Source organism: Chrysochloris asiatica, unplaced genomic scaffold, assembly GCF_000296735.1.
Source record: "Chrysochloris asiatica unplaced genomic scaffold, ChrAsi1.0 scaffold00131, whole genome shotgun sequence".
Taxonomy (NCBI): domain Eukaryota; kingdom Metazoa; phylum Chordata; class Mammalia; order Afrosoricida; family Chrysochloridae; genus Chrysochloris; species Chrysochloris asiatica.
In genome coordinates, this window is record NW_006408649.1 from 7116447 (window position 1) to 7138966 (window position 22520).

General features: G+C 42.9%; 1 protein-coding gene and 1 pseudogene across 3 annotated transcripts in view; one reads left to right on the top strand and one right to left on the bottom strand.

The window, feature by feature from the left end:
- Positions 1-22520, bottom strand: part of GREB1 (growth regulation by estrogen in breast cancer 1) — a 130036-nt gene that overhangs the window by 76067 nt on the left and 31449 nt on the right. For 2 of the 3 annotated variants that reach the window (XM_006869449.1, XM_006869448.1), the window contains exons 7-16: positions 20336-20449; positions 19747-19890; positions 16463-16648; positions 12818-13168; positions 6824-6952; positions 5982-6110; positions 5116-5313; positions 4193-4373; positions 2605-2800; positions 346-482 (exon numbers count right to left, since the gene is read on the bottom strand). In XM_006869449.1, the coding sequence (XP_006869511.1) occupies positions 346-482; positions 2605-2800; positions 4193-4373; positions 5116-5313; positions 5982-6110; positions 6824-6952; positions 12818-13168; positions 16463-16648; positions 19747-19890; positions 20336-20449 (1765 nt within the window). The remainder of the gene's footprint in view (positions 1-345; positions 483-2604; positions 2801-4192; positions 4374-5115; positions 5314-5981; positions 6111-6823; positions 6953-12817; positions 13169-16462; positions 16649-19746; positions 19891-20335; positions 20450-22520) is intronic. The other variant, XM_006869450.1, reaches the window with a different exon arrangement.
- On the top strand, positions 7063-8795 carry LOC102823870 (annotated as a pseudogene).

Consider the following 22520-nt stretch of genomic DNA (forward strand, 5'->3'; position numbering starts at 1 on the left):
GAAACCAACTGTGGTTATTATTGCTTGAGACGTTTAGACATCTTACCTCCTGTTTTTTTGCCTTCCCTTGATTCTCAAACACATAGTTCCTCACCTCAGCATATTTCTATGTATTCTCTTCTTTACAAATTTCTGGAGCAACAGCATGAAGAGAATATCACTGACACAAAGTGATTCAAACACAGAACAAGGAATAAACCAGGGCCCCTTTAATGGAGGGACCGAGTCACCCAAGAAGGAAGGGATGTGAACCCCTTTTCTGGAACTCACTGGCTGGCTATCTATACCTCATCTTGCACTTGAAGCTACTGAGCATTGTTCATAGCTTCAGAGAGAGAAGTGTACCTTTTTCCTAATGCGGTGACCATGGCCTCAAAAGAACTATCGTATCTCAGCAAGGGGAGGCTGTGTCCTGAAAGGGTGGATTCAATGAATTCTGACAGTCCAAAGTACTTCTTATTTTCATGATACAAGTCCACTCCCTGAAAAAGATAAAAGCGTCAGTCACTCAAACATTGCATTCACAAGGATGGCAGGAGGCTCACATGACAGGCATGAAGGTGGCGTGGACTGAAGCCATGGACTAAATTGTACTGTATATGGCATTAGTTGTTGATGTTAGGTACCATAAAGTCAGTACCGACCTATAGCAACCCTATGCACAAAAGAACGAAACACTGCCCGGTCCTGGGCCAACATCACGATTGTTGCATGCTTCAGCCCATTGATGCTGCCACTTGGCCAATCCATCTCACTGAGGGTCTTCCTCTTTTCTCTGACCCTCCACCTTACCAAACATGACATCCTTCTCCAGCGAGTGGTCCCTCCTGATAATATATCCAAAGTATGAGAGATGAAGTTTGGCCATCCTGGCTCCAAGGAGCTCTCTGGCTGCACTTCTTCCAACACAGATCTGTTAGTTCTTTTGGAAGCCCATGGCACTTTCAATATTCTTCTCCAACACCATAACTCAAAAGCATCATTACTTCTCCCAATATAAAGCAAAATGCACTCCTACTTGATGATGTAGCCCAATGTCTGAAGACATTTGATCCCAATGTCACCACCAAGAAGAAACTCAGCCTCATTAAAAAAAAAAAGTATATTTTTCTTCATTAAAATTGCTTCTTTCCACAACTTTAAGGTGATTTTAGGAACATGCTAATCAACTCTCTTGCATTCAGTTGCAATTAAAATTAATTGAAAAAAAAAAATCCAATCATTTATCTAGCCATATTCACTTATATGGACATAAATTTCTCCCAAAATCAATGCTTTTCAAACTTCAAAGCATAGTAAAGTTGGGTAAGACTGTTAAAAATACAAAGGCCTAAACTTCATCCCAAAGAGCATGAGGGCAGTAGAGCCAGACAACCTAAAGCAAGTCCTGATTCTACCACTTTCTCGCTGCATGACCTTAGATAAGTGACTCTCTCCTTTGGCCTCACTTTTCCATTCACAAAATAGAAATCCTTTTAGCACCTGCCTTTTTTATGAGTTCATATGCACAGAGCAGTTAAAATAGTATGTGGCTCACAGTAAAAACTGCATAACTGATTGTTATTGCTATTATTATTATTGATTCTGAATCTACAGGATGGGGTCAAGTATCAATATTTTTTAAAAGCTCCTTAGACAATATTGAAGGAGCTCTGGTAGCATAGTGAATTACAAATTGGGCTGCTAATCATAAGGTCAGCAGTTCAAATCTACCAATCACTTCATGGGAGAACAATGAGGCTTTTTGTTCATGTAAAGACTTTGTTGTTGCTACATGCCTTCAAGTTGGTTCCGACCCACAGCAACCCTGTATAGGGTTTCTGAGGAGCAGCTGATGAGCCTGAACTGCGGACCTTCCAGTTCAAACTGACTTTGCAGTCCAACACATTAACCCACAGTGCCACACCATACACACACTGACAGCCTCAGAAATCCTATAGTGGGTCGCTGTGAGTTAGATCCGACTTGGAGGAACACAATCACCACCATTACCAGACAACACTGAGGCACTCCAACCTCCCAGCATTTTATGTTTACTTATTCAACAATGTAGGATTTTCAAGCTATGAAAACTGTTTTGGCACCCTACTTTGATAAGAAAATGGCAGGTGATATACTAAAATAGAATTTACTAGTCTCCAAGAATGTATATTTCATTTGAGGAAGGAAATTCTGTATCACACTGCTTAAAGAGTGTGGGAATTGGAGACACAGGACCCTTCTAGGGCTTCTACACAAACCTGAAGCCCTTCCATACGGAAGACCCCATGTGCTGCTTCACCATCTTTATCTGATACAACGAGAATGTTGCTCAGAGGGTCAGAGAGCTCCAGTCACTGGAGAAAATGCCACACCCACCTCACCTCACTGCATCGTACTTCCTAAAATGGGGGAACCAACTGATACACTGAAGAAGATTTCCAAGGGCATCGGGAAGGTCTGAATCCAAATCTAAATGCTGGATTGAATCAAAGATTCAAGAAGCTGGACTCCACTTGATCTCTAACTGGACTAGTCAGGTTTTGTTTTTTTTTAACTAAAACAAATTTCTCCAACTTCAAAGCTCACTGCTAAATGATGACCCACTATCCCAGGAGCACTCACATTATTGTAGGTGGCAGGCCAGTGGATCTCATTGTATGGGCTTATGAGGGTGTGCTGTGTCTGCAGAGCATATGGGAAGGAAGTCACGTGAAGGGTCACGATGTTGGGGGCCTCCTTCACCTCCCTGCAGTTGAGTAATCTGTCCACCAACCCCACAGATGGGTCACTTTGAGAATAGAGATTATGCACAGCGCTACTGAGAGAGGAAGAGGGGAAGAAGAAACAAACAGGGGAGTTTAAATACTGTTCTGTAATTTTACAAGGATAAAGCATTTGGACATATTTTAACTAGCCACCCCCACCCCAACTGTGCTCAAAAGTAAAGCTTATGGCTCTGCCCATAACTAGGAGAAAAAAAAAAAAAAAAAAAAGATTGAATTTCAGGTACCTGTCAGGTATTACTTATTCAAAACTTGGTTGGGGAATAGTTACTATAAAAGACTGCTTAAAGATACATAATCCTTTAGTACAGTGATGCCAAACCAGGAGTGTTCAGTGAATTATCTTTCACCCTTAACCCAACTTAACTGTGCATTTATCTCTTAGAATTATGTTCCCTAAAGTCCAACTGACCTTAAAATAATCCAGAGAAGGTATAAACTGGTAAAGTCCAGGCTAAACTACAGGGGTTGTGGTAAAGGAACTGGAAATATTTTGGGCCAAGGGTCTAGAAAACTGGCCTAATTCTGCCTCCCTTCTCTTTGTGGAATAATTGTTTCAGCTTATTCTTTTGTAAATCTAGGGAACAGGACAAATCAGTGCTTAACCCTTGGGAGGGCAGGTAACCAGTCTCAGAAACCTACCCTCAAAAGAAGAGTCACAATATAGCTTTTATGTCATTTCAGATATTCACAGTCCCCCTTATTGTAAACCCCTTTTCGAGGTGGTATTTAAGACTCTGGCCAGCCCTAAACGTCCATGAAGCTATGAGAAACCAAAGTGTTCCACCTTGATCTGGCCACATGATCTTCATCCTCTCCTGGGTCACTACTTCTCCTCGTGTGCCATAGTGGACATGTCTAAACGCATACCCCCCAGCCAGTCTTACAGTAAACAACTGGGAAATCCCACCCAACTTCTGGTGTGTCACCATCTGAAATTCACTTAGATTGATACTCATTTTAATTGAGTAAAGCTATCCCTGAAGGACACAATACTAGAGTTGGTGGCAGCCTCAATCAGGAAAGGGCTTGGGCTCAGAATCCCTTCCTTATTATACCAGCGTGGCTCCTTTGTTGCTGAGAAGACACAGAAAAAGGTGCATCAGGCTGCAATTCAGGGGCCTTTGTTCTAGATGGGGCTCTGTCATTGCTACTCTCCCACCCTACCCCATGACAGTGCTTAAAGACACTACCCTTGTCCAGCCCTTAGCTCCCATCATGGTAAATTGCAAGGGTTTTAATAGATACTCCTGAGATGGTTTCTAATTCTAAGATTCTGAAGACATCCATGGCATCTGCTTATAAACACTAAAACCCCGACAAGACTGGTCATTTTAAGACTCCATCCCACAGTCCCAAGCTTCATCCATATACATTATTTCTAAGCAGGAAAATCTCAACCTTATCATATACCAAGTCACTCTAACCTCACAAGATCCCAGTGAGCATGGTCGTGGATTAGGACAAAGAGTGTATGCGGATTCTGAAAGGAATTTTGCAGAAAGGTCTTAAATTTTGTCTGAGCCTCCGCATCTAGCTTCAAAACATACTGCTCTACTCTCTGCTTGGTCATGTGCTCCTTCTCCAAGCCAAGCTCCAGTAAAACCCCTGCAACACAGTAAAGACACATCAGTAACTTCAAACATTAGCACTTTCGCTCTACAGATACCTGGTAAGCATCTCCCACATATCAGGCACAGTGCTAGGCCCCTGAGCTACAGAACTGAGTTAGCCATGGAGGACTCTGGGATGCTAACTCATGCACAAACAGCTCCCATGTAACTCTTATGTACAGGATGTTGGGGCACAGAGGTAGGCCTTTTCCACAGCTTGGTTGGGCACAGAGCAGCCCATCAAGTGGTACCAGCAAAGCTGGCTTCATGAGACAACATATCCCAGGCTTGGTATGACACTGAAGGGAAGGGAAAAGAAGGGTCCTACCACCCAGCAAAATCATTTCACAGGCTGAATGCCACCTGACCTTACGTGATACCACTAGAGTTACTCTTCTGAGTGAAGAAACTGACTCTGTGTTATTTCATATATTTATATAGCAATCCTCTTGGAAACACAAAGAAAATATATTAAGTTGAAGCCACGTATTAACACAAAGATTGTTGGCCACAGTGTGATAGATTAAAAATCCAAGTCATGGTTCTACCTTTTACAGATTTTATAAAATCTTGGGCATTAGTCTCTGTGATCAGTTGCCTGACCTACAAAACAGGAATAGCAACACTTGCTCTGTCTACTTTAGAAGCAAAGAATAATGTGCAATACAAATCTGATCGTTGATGAATGGAAGCTTCCCCACAAAAAACTGAAAACCTGCCCCTGAAAGGTCATGTACCTGAATGCCAGACATGGAACAAGGTCTGCTGGTAGGTCACCTCTGAGGGCGGAATACAAATCAGAAAGTCAACCTTCTCAAAGGATCCTAAATCCAGGTTTTGGGTGCTGGAATCAGCGATTGAGCACACATGAGAGAGAAGCTTCTGAGCCACTGCCAACTGGAAGGGCCGGACGCGGTGCGGCTCCAGAGCGTAGCCTGGAACCAGAGCCCGTAGTGTGAGGTAAGTCTAGAGTGAAGGTGGCTCCCAGCCTGCATCTGCCAGACCACATGTTCTACGTACGCAAAACTCAGCTAGGGAATCCAACACGGGCCCCTGGCTAGCGATTCATTGTAAAGTGACTAAGGGAATGGAAAGATAAACTAATGTTTATGAAGCACCTGTTGTGTGCTGCACACTGTGGTCATCATATCACATACGTTTCCTCATTTCATAATGAAGGTACAAATAAAGCACTCTGTGAGCACAGAGGGGGCAGTGGACTACTCTGTCATCCAGAGGAGATGACAGACGACTGGATGTTGGAAGAGGGCTACATGTTCTCAGGTAAAGAAGGAGGATATCACAGCTCTTTGTGGACAGTTCAAATTAAAACAAAAAACAAAACAGGATTCAACAATACATTACAAGCTAGAAAATAGCACAGAGAAATATACTATCTCAGGAAAAGTATACAAATATACATTTCAGGGTAAAATGAAATGATCATTACAGACTAAAATTATGTATTCGGTCTACTTCCATGCTAAGGAGATGAGTTGCCTTTGGATGAGCCTCTAGCATAGCTTCTTCACAGTGTGGAGGTCCTTAAAAGTTGCCCCACCCAGCCCATGTCCCCAGCACCCAGCCTTTTGTTGTTACTCACTTGTGCATGCTGGTACCCCGCTAACATCCAGGGATGCTGGTTTAGTGACAGAGGAGGCAGCAAGTGACGATGTAATATGGCCTTGATTTTCCTGATAAAATTTGTCCAGCAAAATGTCAATGTCTCCCTCTACCCAAAACAGAGAGAATAAGCAGAAATGTGTTTTGCATCTCCATTAAACTCAGCAAACACCTATGGAACATCTACTCTGTGCCAGGCACTGTCCCAAGGAGACCAGGGATAAGGAAGGCATGACCCATCCTGTCAAGGCGTTCACAGTCTAGAAAGACAAAGTCTATTAACACAGTCAGGTAAGTGCAATGACTGAAGAAAGAGTAGGATGCTCAGGGACAGAGAGGGGTTCCAAGTGCATCCTGAACAAAGAGGAGTCAGTGAAGGTTTCTGGGAGGAAAGGAGATGAGTTTTGAAGGGTGAGTCGTCAGGCAAAGAAAGGAACTCACAGCACAGGACACATGGCATAAGACATTCTCAGCAACAAGCTTCAAGTAATTCAGAAGAGGACATCAGAAATGGTGGCAGGTGAGGCTGGAGACAAGTAGAGAGAGCCAAGCACAAGGACCTCATGTGCAAACCAAGCCAGAAACCTCAAAGCTCATGTCTAGGAGAATCCAATAGCCAGAGAAGGAAGAGACTGTCAGTCAGAAACTACTCCTGACACACAAGAATAAAAGGTACACAAAACACAAAAGGATAGAACAGAGGGACTGCTCTTCACATTTAAATCAAGGTCAGCCTTAGCGGGTGCAGGGGAAGATGGGGTAAGGGAGGACCTCTCCCTTTCTCTCTTAGGAACTTAGGAATCTGCCTCACCAAAAGCCTACCTGGACAGAGTGTGCTAAAAAATGTCCCCAAGGAGTCCACTTTCCCAGTCACCAGCTCATAATTGACTTCTTTCTGGTACTCTGCTGGGGTGAGGAGGCTCTCGGAAAGAATCCGGGCTTGATATTTCCCTGAAAAACAAACAACAAATTTCCCTGGGTCCCTTCATTCAGAATTAACACAGGAGCTCCTCCATGATGGGGTCTGTGCCTTTATCTACCTAGTCCCAGGACGCAGCACCATGCCTGGCAAACAGCAGGTATCCAGGGAACGTTTGTTCAATGAATGAATGAATGAATTGTAGACACCTGTCCCAACTTCACCATTAGGATAACAATTGTTGTTATCATTAAGTGCTGTCCAGTTGGTTCCGACTTACAGTGACCCTGTATAAGATTACCAAGGAGCAGCTGGTGGGTTTGAACCGAACTTGCGATTTACAATCCAGTACTTATCCTCATTGCCACACCAGGGATCCTGGATAATGATTAACGGGAGAAATGAAGGTCAAGATCGCCTAACGAAAAACTAAAGTGCTGTCTTTGGAGTCTCTCTCTCCCACTCACTAGATGTGTAACCCAGGATGAGTTCCTGAACCATTCTAGACTTAATTTCCTCATCTGGAGTATGTGGTTAACAGAGGACGGGTCTTCTGTGAATATTAAACAAGACCATTTTTTATAAAATGCTTAGTACAATGCCTAGCACACAGCAGAGGCTCTGGATTTATTGCTAAATGTACTGCTCAAACCAAAGTGAAGAGTTTATGAAAAACGCAGAACATGTTTAGGATCAAAGAATGCCAAAAGGCTTTTGGATCAAAATCTGTATTCAAAATATGAACTGTTGAATGCAAAACAATGATCTGCTCTGTAAACCTTGACCCAATTCACTATAAAAGAAAGTTAAAAACAAATGCTTTGGGGACAATGCGCACTAATAATATACATTGTAACAGTAAATTTTAAATAGATTTTTACAGTTCAGGTGTAAAATATACAACTCTTGTGTTATATTAATTTTATGTTTTCATTTTCTAAAAGCTTTTTGATTGTGATTTGGGTGAAAGTTTGCAGACCAAATTGGTTTTCCCTTCACCAATTCCTACTCATTTGAAATCTTGGCTAACAGTTGCAGCCTACCACAGTCACCATTGGCTTTGAGCAGAATATGGATATGCCTCCCACGTAGGATAACTTGGCAAATGTATTAGGGATGTCTTCACCAAGGACTATGAATTTGGCTTAATAAAACTTGATTTGAAAAAAAGTCTGACATTGGACTGAATTTACAAGCTCATGCTCAGCCAACACCAAAACTACCAAAGTGATAGGCTGTCTGGAAACACCCAAGCACAGATGGACAGATGTGGGCTGACATTTATGGAGAAATGGAACAATGACAATACATTGTTGTTGTTAAGTGCAGTTGAGTCGGTTCCAACTCATAGCGACCCTGTATAGGATTTCTGAGGAGCAGCTGGTAGGTTTGAACATATTAGGCAACAAGGTTACTATGGAAGACCAAATTGCACATGGACTGAGGCTGACCTCTGAGTTATCCTTCTGACCTAACACTATAGGGTGGAGGGAAACTCTAAAATTAAGACAGGGAATAGTGGGAATACATCAAACCTGGGCTGTGATGTGGACTTTGACTCACTGAACCTTCCATCGGGACACTCTGGTGTTGGGTTACAAGTGCTGGCTGGTGGGTTACAATATGAACTTTGAGACTGCCAAATTCTACCCAGCCAAGAGCAACTTCGTGGTTGGCTACAAGATTGATGAATTCCAGCTTTACACTAATGTGAATGATAGGACAGAGCTCAGTGGCTCCATTTACTACAAGGTGAACAAGAAGTTGGAGACTGCTGTCAATCTCACAGTAACACTTGCTGGGAATACCACACAAATACCATATTGGATTGATGCTGACATCTGCTTCTTGGCAAAATTGAACAACCCAACCTGATAGGTTTAGAACACACTCAGAACCTACAGCCAGGTATCAAACTGATGCTGTCAGCTGTGACTTGCTGAGAATTGAATCTTGCTTTCCTAACTCTGAGGAACAAGCTCATTGCTTGATGGTCTGTAGAAACTCACCAGTTTCCACCTAGTTCATCACCTCTTTTATACCAAAAGTAGTCTGCAGGATATGGTAGGTGTGTGTGTGTGTGTATGCGTGTGTGTGCATCTGTGTGTGTGCACAGATGTCTTTTGTGGGTAGAAATGGTGAATTCAGGATTAATTCCCTCTCATATTGTGGTTTTGTGCCAAAGGAGTAAGAAACAGCTTCCCAAAGCTCTAGCTGCAAGCTGGGAGGGGTCTCTTTGACTATAATCACACGAATGGCAACACTCATGATCTAAATTTTTGTTGTTCTTAAGTGCCATTAAGTCGGTTTCAACTCACAGAGACCCTGTATAGGGTTTCCAAAGAGTGGCTGGTGGGTTTGAATTATTGACCTTATAGTTCAAACTAACCTTGGGTTCTAGTACTTTATCTACAGTGCCACACAGACTTGTGTTATACTCCTCAATTTGATTTTCAGTCATTCAATGGGCACATTTAGAGCAGGGGTGGGGAACGTCTGCCCTGAGGTCCATATTAAGCCCACAAAATCATTTGGTCTGGCCCTGCCAAAGAAACCACAGTTCCAGCCATCACGTTGTTGTTGTTGTTAAGTGCCATCGAGTTGGTTTGACTAATAGCAACCTTGTATAGGGTTTCTGAGGAGCAGCTGGTTAGCTTGAGCCACCAACCTTGTGGTTCAAACCAACTTTGTAGTTTTGCACATTAGGAAGCACCACACCAGGAAGGGTGAGTTAATTAAATGTTTGACCAAATATAGCAGACTAATTTTTAAGTTGATAATTTTGTATGGCCCACAAATGATGTCATAAATTTTGGCAGAAAAGTTTCCCCACTCCTGATTTAGAGTCTTCCATTTGGTGTGAAATTTGATCCTCCCCTTCAAATGCTGCAATTAGCACCACTTAACAGAGTCCTGGTGTGGCACTGTGGGTTAATGCACCAGATTGCAAAGCCATTTGAACTGCAAGGTCAACAGTTCAAGCTCACCAGCAACTGCTCGGAAACCCTATACAGGGTGACTATGGGTTGACAACACTTAACAACAACAACAATGGAGTCTGGTGTCCTGGTTGATGCTGTAGGGTAAACACTAGACTGCTAACTGCAAGGTCGGTGGTTTAAACACACCAGCTGCTCCTCGGAAACCCTAAACAGGCTAGCTATGAGTCAGAATCAACTAACAGCACTTAACAACAAGAAGGATAACATCACATAGGATAAGCACTGGACTATGACACACAAAATAGGCAGTTTGAGCCCACCAACCACGCCTCAGGAGAAAGATGAGGCTTTCTGCTCCCACAAAGATCTAAAGCCTCGGAACCAACTCCACCACACTTAACAGCAACAAGATGAAAATAGATATTGGTATGGTGCTGCATGATAAGCACTGGACTGTTAACTGCAAGGTCAGCAGTTCAAATCCACTAGCTACTCCTTGGAAACCCTATACTGGGGAGCTATAAGTTGGAATCAACTTGAAGGCACTTAACAACAAGTTCAAACTGGAGTCCTGGTGTGGCATTGTAAAATAAGCACTGGACTGTTAACTGCAAGCTTGGCAGTTTAAACCCACTGGCAGCTCCTTGGAAACCCTATACCGGGTCACTATGAGTTGGAACTGACACAGTGGCACTTAACAACAAATTGCAATGAGTCAGAACCAATTCCATGGTACATAACAACAACAACAAATGCCTCCTCAAGGAGCTCTGGTGGCATAGTGGGTTACACTTAGGGCTGCTAACTACAAGGTCAGTAGTTTGAATCCACCAACTGCTTAGTGAGAGAAAGATGAAGCTTTCTGTTCCCATAATGATTTACAGGGTCACTATGAGTAGGAACCAACTGGACCGCACATAACCACTACCACCAGTGTTGTTGTTGAGTGCTGTCAAGTTGGTTCCGACTCATAGTGATACTGTCTAGGGTTTCCAAGAAGCTGCTGGTGTGTCTGAACTGCTGATCTTGTGGTTCAAATTGACCTTGCAGTCCATTGCATTATCCTTCAGAGTCATACCAGGACTCCTACCACCTCCAGTATCTCCAGTTAATAGCCTCACTCCACGCTCACTGGCCAAACTCTCCTCTTGTTCTCTGCCTCTAACTAAGCTGCTGAGCGTGTTTGGAGAAAAGATTCACAATCCTGCTGACTCATCAAACAAGGATTCAAAACTACTAACCTCAGTACCTCATTCTTAAAACACATCTTCCCTTTGGCCTCCTAAATTCTGTTCTCTCATTCTCCTTCTCACTGGCTGTCTCTTCTCATGTCTCCTTTATAGTTTTCTCTTCTTCCTGAGGCTAAATGTCAGAATGACTGGGGTTAATCTTCTAATCCTTTTCTTTACACTTACTGGACAGGTCAAATCATCCATCCTTTGACTTTAAAGACCCCCACAATTGTTGATCACTCTAAACTCTTTATATCTACCCTCTGTCCTGAATTTCAGATTTTTCTATGAGTTGCCTACTTGCCATTGCCACTGGGATATGTAACATTTAGGCAATGCGAACTCTTGGTCCCATCATCAGCATGAGTGACATCACTTCCCTCTCCATACAAACAATTAAAAAATAAAAATAAACCAGTGCTGCTTCTCAATAGACAGAAACTACACAATTCCAGTTGCACAGGCCAAAATCCTCCTCTCTGTCTCCAACAGTCTATTTACAATCCGTCAGCAAACCCTGAGAGTAGGGACTTCAAAATATATCCAGAATTAGGCCAATTCTCTCTGGTGGCACATCTTCCAATCTAAGTCAAGACAACTCCAGGGTTGGAGTAATACAACAGTCTCTCAATATGACACCAGACTTCCCATTCAATTCCCCACCAGTCTATTCTCCATACAAACAGGGTATCCTTCCAATACAGAAGTCTGATTTCTGTCCCTTCTCCGCTCAAAACCCTCCAATAGTTAGTTTCCCATCTCACTAGAGAAAATGCCAGAGTTCTTACATGGCCTCAAAGACCCTGCACAGCCCTTCTGCTCTGGTCTTCCTGCTGCTCCTTTAGCATGCTCACCACAGCATGTACCCACACAGTCTTGGGGAACTATGCCATTGACCCATAGCTGGCATGTTTGCTTCCATTACTTCCCTCAGCTTTCTGTTTTAATGTCACCTCATTACAGTGGTGTCTCCTAACTGCCTTATAAAATAATATCCCCCAACTCTAATTCTCTATTATTTTGCCCACAGCTATGTTTTATCATAACACTTGTTACCTGATACCTCAAATGCTTATTTGTGTATTGTCTGCCTCCTGCTTTAGAAAAGAAGCATCAGAGATGTAGGGTCTTCGTTGTGTTCTCTCCTGTATGCCCAGGAACTAGAACAATGACTTGATAAGAATTTTTATAATTAATTTGTTAATTAGTCCATTAACTCACATGATACAATAATGGATTAGTTCTATTTCTATTTCATAGTTGAAACAACTAGAACCAAACTTTAAACCAGTTCTTAAATTCTGCAGCGTGGTACAAACAACATACTCAGCTGCTAAAAAGGTTGGAGGTGGGAGTACACCCAAAGTTACCTCAGCAGAAGGCTCGCAATCTACTTCCAAATAATCAGTGTTGACAATCCTGTGGAGCACAGTTCTCCTCTATTAACCCTAATTAACCTGATGACAACTGGTTTCTTTAATTTTGGATTTAGACTCCAAATTTGACCCAAATCTTCCTAGGAGGAGAAATGTGAACTACTAAACTTGTCATTTTAAAACAGGAACAGCATTTTAATTTAAACAGCTTGCACTAACGCCCCACAGTTCCCTTCTAAAGAGGACTGTCCCTACTCCAAACCTTAGGTCAGTAGACGCAAAAGAGACAACAAAGGTGAAGAGATTCAGAAGTAAATACAAGTCAAGAAGGACTAGCCAGGACTCACCCGTGACTGCGATGCAGGAATCGATGGCCGAGTTCCGGCAGGCGCAAATAATGACCACGTAGTTGGTCTTAGCGAGCTTGCCCTCTATAAGCAGTCGGAACATCTCGGAGAGGCCTTCGGCCAGAGAGTAGGTACACTCAATGATGTGCACGCTGTCATTGCAGGAGCTGGCAGCAAGACCAGCCAGCCAGGGAAGCTGCGCCGAGGTCACGGGCGCCACAGTGCTAGCTGCTGGCGGGAAGGGTTGCGGAGGCGTCTGCTGATACTGTCGAATCTCCGTCAGATGGGATTCACGCCAGGAGCGCATGAAGATCTGTTCCAGGTCCTCCATCAGGGGCACCTGGTCTGCCGCTGGCAAATGACATGGGCAAAAAAGGCTTCTGCACCTGATCTACCTGTCTGGCACAGGTGGCTTTATATGTACACATTTCTAGAGGAATGTGTGTAACAATTTAAATGATAAATGTTAAATAGTATTATAGGAGTCCCTGAGCGGTACACATGGGGTAGCTGTGAATCAGGCAACTAACCAGCACTGACTGATGGGAAATATAGACGGATATAAAAGCAACCACGATCTCAGGGTCCTAAAAGGCCTACGACTGTTTTTGTGAATGTCTGTCTTGTTTTTCCATGCTGGTTTTAAATCACTTTAGTGACTGTATACATATAACTTTGGGTCTTGCTTTTTTCCCTTGCCTCCATACTATAATCATGTTTTTAGCTGATTATAGTCTTCGTAAATAGTACTGTTAATAGGTACATAGTGTCCCATCAGATGGAGGCACCATGATTTATTTAGTAATTTGTTTTGTTGATCCTCTTGCTGCTTCCAAATAATCGCCTTTATCAATAGTTCTGCAGTACACATATTTATGTGTAGAACCTTACTTTTGTAACCGACATTTTCAAAAGTGGGTTTACAGAGCTAACTAACATTAGATTATTTCCAAGTGCCCTAAAGTGTATCAATAAGCCATGACCTTAATGTTCATGACAGGACAGGTTCTATGCCCCCTTTACAACACTGGATACTAGACACTACCATCTGGGTTGTCAATAACTGATTAAAACATTCCTTGATTAATCTGGTCATTTGCATTTCTTTGATAAACTGGGACTTCATATTTACCAACATTTGTTCCCTACAGGAATTTTCTTTTTGATTAATTGTCTGCCTAGTACATCTAAATTTTATATTTGGGTGAACTAGAGATAAAAGTACTTGAACTTGATTTAGAAGATGAGGTCCAAACCAGCTCAGCCCAGCACTGAGTAATCCTAAACTATTTTATTATACAGTTTCCTGATCTGTAACACTGGGATACTACCACCTACTCAATGGGTTGTGACAGGATTTGATTTCATTAACCATTATAACTCCCCTCTTTAAAATTGTTCTTTTTCTGGAATCACTGCCACTCAGCAAATCTCCTTCAGAAAGTTGCCTACATTCCCACACTCATCCCCTCATCTCTTACTCTCTACAACCAACTCCAATGCAGCAGCTGTCTCCATATTCCCCCTAAGCTGCTCACCAAGGTCACCAGTCACTTCCATATGACTAAGCCCAATGGTCAATGACCAATCTTTACTCCACTCAACCTCTCAGACATAGTGAATTATGCCTTCTCCTTGAAACACTGATTTGTTTTTGTTTTCACTAGCTTCTTTGTCAACATCTATCTATTCATTCAACATATACTTACTGGAGTGTCTTGATGCCCAAACAGGGCATACAGAAGGGAACAAGCTAGATAAAATGCTCTGGGGTCTCATGGACCTTACATCCTACTTGGAGGAGATGCACTTAAACAGATATACAGATACAATTTAAGGAGTGGAAGTGCTTTAAATGCTATGAGTCTGAACTGACATCATGATATTTAACAACAAAGGATAAAATGATAGGAAGTAAGGCAAGAAAGAGGTCATGATGCCTGCTAAGGAGGAATGTTGTCTGTTTTCATGATGAAAAGGCCTCCAAAGGAGGACTGTGACTTGAGAAGAGCAAATCATGCAAATATTCTAGGCAGGAGAATTTCATGTGGAAGGAACATAAAGTGCAAACTCTGTGGGTGAGACCCAGATCGGTGTGCCTGGGAAGAAGAGAGTGGCTGGAGTAGCTCAGAGGTAGGAGCAGGAGGCAGGGTCAAATTACTCAGGGTCTCCAGCTGAGTTTGGATTGTGCATGTGGAGACATTGGAGGGCTCTGAGCACTTAGAACAGATGTGAAGACTAGGGGGCAAGCATGCTGCCCTGAATAAGACTGGCAGTGGTGTAGACGGTAATAGGTATTTGATTGGAGAAATGTTTTGGAAGTAGAATCAGCCAGATTTGTTGATGGATTGTATGCAATTGTAAGAAAGATCAATAGAGGGATTGAGGGAAAACTAGAGAAAGGAAAACAACAGATAGAGAGAAGGAAATGGGGGGGGGGGGAGGGGAAGCATTAGGGATGTTTCCACAGTTCAGGTCTCTGGGCTCTCTTCCTGCCTTCATGGCTGCTCCATCTCAGTTAGCTCCTCCTGTGATCCTGGGAGTGTTCCTGGGGCTCACACCTTGGCACTTTTCTCCATCCATAATCACTCTCCATTGATCTCACTAGTCTTGAACATTTACTATACCTTATCTCTAAGCTAATGTTTCCCAAATAGTCTCAGTCTCTCTCCTGAGTTTATGACCTATCTATCCTGGTGTGTCACTGTGGGTTAATGCACCAGACTGCAAAGCCATTTGAACTGCAAGATTGGCAGTTCAAGCTCATCAGCTGCTCCTTGGAAACCCTATGCAAGGTTGCTATGGATCAGAATTGACTCGATGACACATAACAACAACAACAACATCCAAATCCTCAATACACTCCATGTAGCTGACAAATGAGAATCTCAAGCTTAAAACTTGGTTCAAGCTCACCAGCTGGTCCTAGGAAACCCTGTACAGGGTCTCTATGAATGGGAACCAACTCAACAACAACAAGAAACTGCTCAATGTATCCAAATTCCAATGCAGTTTTTTTTACCTCAGCCTAAGGCCCTGCTCGCTCCCTCTCTGACTGTACCTCGATCTAATGCTGCTGCAGCTGACTGACCCCAGGATACTCCACACTCCTTCCCACCTCACAGCCTTCCCCAGCTCTCCAAAGGCTGGCTCCTTCTCATCATTCAGACCTTTGATCAAATGTCACCTGCTCATGCAGCCTTTCTTGATTACCCTACATCATCCACACATCCACACACAAACACAGTGACATACACCACCCTTACCCTGGGGTGTTTGATCTTTACTATAGCTCACTTTCCTTGAGGGAATAGTGCTCGTTTCCTGTAATCTTTGCTACATTCTCACAGCGCTTACACCAACAGGTAAACTGGTTTTCCAATTACTCTCTCTTGCTTTTGACCTAGTTTAAGTCCTTCTGTAGCCCCTTCCCACGGTGATCACTGCTTCATAATGGTTCACAGTCTGATACCTGGGGAAGTTGGAGGAACGCACATGCAGTCACAATTTCCTTGTATTTCAATTCTAACAATCCCAAGTGGGTGTTCAAAAGCACTCCAATGGTCAGCTCAAAAGGCATTTGGAATTTCTCCCCTTTTGTGATTCTCCTACCAGTGGTTCCCAGTACCTGGAATAGAGACTCACCAAGCTGGACGAGATAGTAGACAGTCAGTAATAACTGCATCTCTTCTGAGATAGGTTGTATTGCAGAAGCTCCATATTGCTCATATGCTCGAGAGATGGACTGGGAATTCTGATAGCATGTGTACAGGAGAGGGCTGACGACAACATCATTCAGGTTCCCACAGAGGTAGGGGAAGTTCCCATGGCCTACAGAGAAAGTAGCAGTAGCATCAACTTGGCAACTGGCCTTGTGTACAGCTTCGTGGTCCATACACATATGGATTCCCTACTTGCTGGCAGCTAAAGTAGATAGGTGAGTTGCAACCAGGAAAACTCAATTGTTCTTTTCCAGGAAACTGCTGCCTTCTAAGTGTTGCTGATCTAGCACATCTGCTCCTGTGACTCTGGAATGGCAGGGTTGTAACTGTCTATGACGGAGAAGAGCTTTCACATTTGTTTGTTCATTTAGTCTAATCCCTTATCCAATAGGGATTGAAGCAATTTAGAGAGAAGTGACTTGGCACTACCATCATCATTACTCCTTAGGCGCTCATGACAGAACACCCGATCTCATGTGTGCAGCATCTGGTACCATGCCCTGTATTGTCTGCCAGAGTCTGCTTCCCTAACTCCAAGCAGGTGTCCACCCACTGCCGTCACATCAATTCTGACTCACAGCAAGTCTGTATAACAGAGTAGATCTTCCCCAAAGGGTTTCTGAGGCTGGAAATTTTTTACAGAAGCAGACTGCCACATCTTTGTCCCTAGAGCAGCTGGTGGGTTCAAACTTGTCAACCTCTCAGTTAGCAGCCAAGTGCTTTAGCCACGATGCCACCCAGGCTCCTTTCCAAACTGGCTGGGATTGTATTTCATTCTGCTTTGCATCCTCCCAACACTCAGATAAACTAAGTAAGTTGAGTTAGGAAAATAAATCCTGGATCAGAGGACTTAGAATGGTGACAGAAGTGACTGTTAAGAGATCAATTCTGATAACAACTCTTAAAGGTGAAAGGGCCCAAGTCCAGGCTCAAATATATGGAGTCCTGCTGTGGCGCTATAGGATAAGCACTCGACCATAAGATCAGTCTGAACCACAAGGTCGGTGGTTCAAACTTACCACAGCCACTCCTGGGAAACCCTATACAACAGGGTTGCTATAAGTCAGAACCGACTGGATGGAAATTAACAATTTCAACCATGCACTAGCTTGTGACCTTAAGCAAGAAGTTTAACTTCTCTAAGTCTCAGTTTCTACATCTCTAAAATGGGAGTGAAGATACCAAATCCTCACGGAGCTGCTGGGGTGGTAAAATATTTCAAATTTACATGGAGTATCTTATATACAAAAGGTGCTACTTATTCCTGAAACCCATGTGCAGGCATCATGGTAGGCTCTGGGGGTAAATTTGATGACTACAACACAGTTCATGTCTTCAAGGAAAGTACTTCTCACTCAAACTTCAACATGTTCAAGAACCCCCAGAAGCTTGTGAAAACAAGAGACTGCTGGGCCCTACCCCAGAGGTTTAAGGCTTGATTCTGATTCTGGGATGGGACTTAGGAATTCACAATTCTCATAAGATCCCAAGTGATGCTGGTTCTGCTAGTTCAGGGACACAATTTGGGTATCATTGCTCATGAATCTTGTAGTTTTAAGAGGAGGAATACAGAAAGGATGTAATATTTGATATAAAAGAGCTTTTGTATATGAAAGGGAAACCGAGTGATTGATGGGGGAAGATGCCTGGTTGTGTCCTGAGGAATGGGTGGGGTTTGGACACATGGTAGTGGGGGGATAGTGGTCAGGGCAGGGCAGAGAGGGGTGCACAGCCTAAATGGAGAGGCAGTGGGAAGAAGCCAGTGCACCTGAGGAACAAAGAGGAGAGAGTCTGTCAGTGGCATCACCCAAAGGGTATAGGGGGTGCTGACCACATCCGAGTGACACCATCAGAGGACATGACATCAAAATGACCATTTATAAATTTGTGGTAATCCCAGTTTACATTGATCAATATGCCTACAAGGCTAAAACACTGTGCTAATTTATCTTCTAAAGAGCTTTGGTGGTGCTATGGGATAAGCACAGGACTGCTAACTGCAGGATCAGTAATTCAAACCCACCAGCTGCTCTCCTGTAAATATTCACAGTCTTAGAAACCTTATATAGGATCACTACAAGTCAGAACCAAGTTGCTGGCAGTGGGTTTATTTTTGTGGATTTTTGTGGAGGAAGTCCTGGTGGCTGGTGACACAGAGGATTAAGTGTTGCTGCTAACTACAAGCTTAGCAGTTCAAATGCGCCAGCCGCTCCAAGGAAGAAAGATGAGACTTTCTGCTCCTGTAAGGATTTACAGTCTCAGAAACCATAATATTGGGTTGCTTTGAGTCCGAACCAACTGGTTGGCAATGAGTTTTGTTTTGTATTTTGGTAACACACTGTTGTTTTCATTGCTGCCGATGTTTTTATATTTGTTCATTTTGTCACATTTTCTGGTGTTTTAGCTACAATAGTGTAGTAATTAGTATTTGTATCAATAATTTGTTTTGAGAACAATGTTGCCATTATAGGAAAAGAAGGGGAACTATCATAAGGCTTTTGCTCAATTACTAGTATATATAACTAACAATATTTTAACTCAATGTAGAAAGATGTTACATGGATTTTCAACCTAATCCCTTCCATGTTATACAGACCAGAACAGGCATACAGACACACACTGGGGGAAGGCACACAGCATGCGAAGACTGCTCTACAAGCAAAGGACTGCCATAGAGAGGGAAGAGCCACCAGCCGAGGTTCACAGGAGCTGACACTGATTTGGACTTTTAGCTTCCAGGACTGTGAGAAAATAAATTTCTGTTAAGGCAGCACTAAGACAAATCTCTATTATTTCATGCTTTGACAGTGATAACCATGACTATCTGTGTCCAACCTAAGTCAGATGTCCTAGACATAGGCAACCTACCAGAGGCTCCTTCAAACAGGACTGTGATGTATCCAACTCCAAGTCCCTGGCACTAAATTAAAACAGTACCTGCTTCCAAGGTAGGGTGAGTGAATGAAGGAAAGATCAAATGAACAAGCAAATGAGGATCACGGAATGGAATAGTTTCACTTTGGTTTGGTATGGAAAACTGTACCAAGCACTAGAATTCAAGGCATCTCCTCAGGCACTAAACCAGAGATCTGTTCTGTTCAGTTCTTTCATTGCTTTGCCAAGAGTTTTAGAAGATTTTCTCAGTTTTGACTATTTCTCATGGATTCTTCTAGACTCACCTACAATCCACTAAACTACTGTACTTGCCTTTAAATATCACTGGTTTGGCCTTGCATATTTTTAGCAAGTTGTCAGGAACGGACACTGGTTCTCCGGAGGCCACAACAGAAAAGGTGGCTGAAGCTGGTCCCACCAAACCAACCTGGGGCATGCAGGACATGCTTGCAGTCTCTAGAAACATGCCAAGAGCATTAGTCAAATGTTATCAGACAAAGCATCCATCTCTAAAAGACTACTTTAGGCCAACTAGAATATCTGCAGACAACCTGATCCATCTACCTGCTCCTGGAAGCAGAAAGTTTTGGAGTCCAACTCTGAAGGTCAAAGGAACCATTAGGCTCATTCAATTCATCCTTCCCACCAAATGAGGCAGTCTCCTCCTCTTTAATAAGCTTGTCATGTGATAAGACCTTTTTAAATTTCTTTAGGATTCAGAAACTCACTACTATATGAGGGTCCTAGGTTCCCTCTACAAAAACTCTAATATATGAGAATGAGATCTGTCTGTTGTATCAAAGTCTGCCTCCCTAAAATCTCCCTCACCACCACACACCACCTTCAGCACCACCCCCACTAACACCCAAGTATGGATTCTGGCTATGCTATAGTCACTTACCATACTTAGCTCTGCTCCCACCACCCTGGGGGTAGCAACCATCTGTAGCTGATGGAGATTCTGGAGACCACCCTTTGTGGCGTTTTTTGGGGGGTCCGGAGTTTGGTAAGATACCTAGACAACATACCGAGTAAAGATTAGGCTTTTATTAGGAATGAGCTTCTATTGCACTTTCTACTGATTCAGAAAACATTTATTTGGTATAAAACCATCACAGCGTTACAAAGGATTGAGTACCGAAGCACAAAGAAACAGCATGCCAATTAAAAAAAAATAAAAATGTTTTGTTCCAAAGTTGTGCAGAGTCTTAAGGGCTGTTTCTTTAAAACAGGAAAATAAAACCTACTCTGACAGGAGGCTCAATCAGGACTAATGAAATACATGTAAAGCACTTACTGTAGTGCCTAGCACAAGTTTGGACCCAATAAATGGTAGCTGCCATTACCCACACCACCATCATCAATCACCGTTATCTACAAATTGCAGTGTATTTTCTAAGAGTTGGAACAGAGAACTACATCTCTTGACAAATAGCAATCACCACCACAGTTTCACCACTTGGGGGCAGTACTGGTCCACCTGTGTGTTCCCCTCTCCACTCCTTTCTTGAAAGTTATTTCAGACGAAAAATCAAGAACAGAAACCATTACCAACTGCTGTTCATGAGTCATCCCAGCCCACTCTAGATAACTTCATCTCACGACAAGTTATGTTCTTAGTTTATTCAAAATATCAAGAATTGCTTCGCATACATTTTTTTGACTAATCTGACCCAAAATTTCCTCTATATTTAGAGCTATGGATCTCAACCCTGGCTGTACATTAAACTGACTTGGAAAACTTGTTTTTTAAAATATCTGTCTGGACCCCATCTCACCCCAACTAAATGAGTTGCCCAGAATCTGGTTGGGGCCCAGACATCCCAATGGTTTTAAGGCTCCTTTATGATTCTACTGCAAAGCCAGAGTTGAGACCACTGGTTTAGAGCAGTGTTTAAGTTCGCTCTGAGAAGTGGCATCAGAACTATCGAACTCAAAACAATCAAACAACTGCCGGTAAGTTAATTTCACCTCACAGTGACCCATGTGGGTCATGAACAGAACTGTGCTCCATACAGTTTTTTCCAATGGTCGATTTTGCAGAAATAGATCACTAGGCCTTTCTTTGGAAGCATCTTGGGGTCAACTCGAACCTTCAACTTTTTAAGAACATTACCATTCATCCAGCCAGGAATTCCTTATGAGAACCACGAGGGGCTTGTTAAAATTGCCCATATTTCTGGGTGCCACCTGAGACCTACAGAATCAGATCTCTGGAAATGAGTCAGAAATTCCATTCTGAACAAGCACCGTGGGTGATTCTTAAGCATGCTGCAGTTCTGAGAATTATAGCTTTAATCTCTTACATCCAGCCAAAACTTGGTTCACCTCTTCTTCAGACTGAATGAAAATGAATAGAGTTAAATGAGCTTTTAAACAAGCAACCTTCAGCTGTTACCATTATTACACTTTAGACCAGGTGTTTGACTCTCCAAAACATCTGTTCTCAAGTGCTAAAAGAAGAGCTCCTACAGAGACCAACAGCCAACTCCTCTAGAAAACAACACTGAACTGCCAAAGGAGGTGGGGCAGGGGATCAAACCTTAATACTAAGCCACCAAGGCAAGCAATCAAGTCCCTTCAGGACAAACTCCCTCTAAGACTGAAACTTAAAGGGAACACAAGAGCAGGCATGTAAGCTTGCTGGCGACCATATTGCTCTACTGGTGAAGAGGGAGAAAGGGAGCAATGAAGAAATGGGCAGAATTCAACCACAGTCCATAGACTCCCGTTGACCTGGAGATTAGAGAGAGAAGAGGAAGGGCTGGTTGGTCCAAACTGTGGTGAGACCAGGAGACACCTGAGCCCATGGAGAAGGACATAGTCACAGAGGGCTAGAGCTGAAAATGAAGCATCCAGCTGATAAGAAGTGAGGGGAGATGCACGAGAACACACAATCTGTGTTGGACCTAGCCTCAATGGCTTGATAATCAGAACTCGACTAAAGGAAGATAAAAATAAAAATAAATTTTTTTGATAAAGGAAATGAGGATAAATTGCTACAATTTGATGAACCTGACCTATACTCATGGAGGTAGTAGCTCAAATTAGCAATAGAGAAGGAAAGAGTCTTCACATCAAGTATT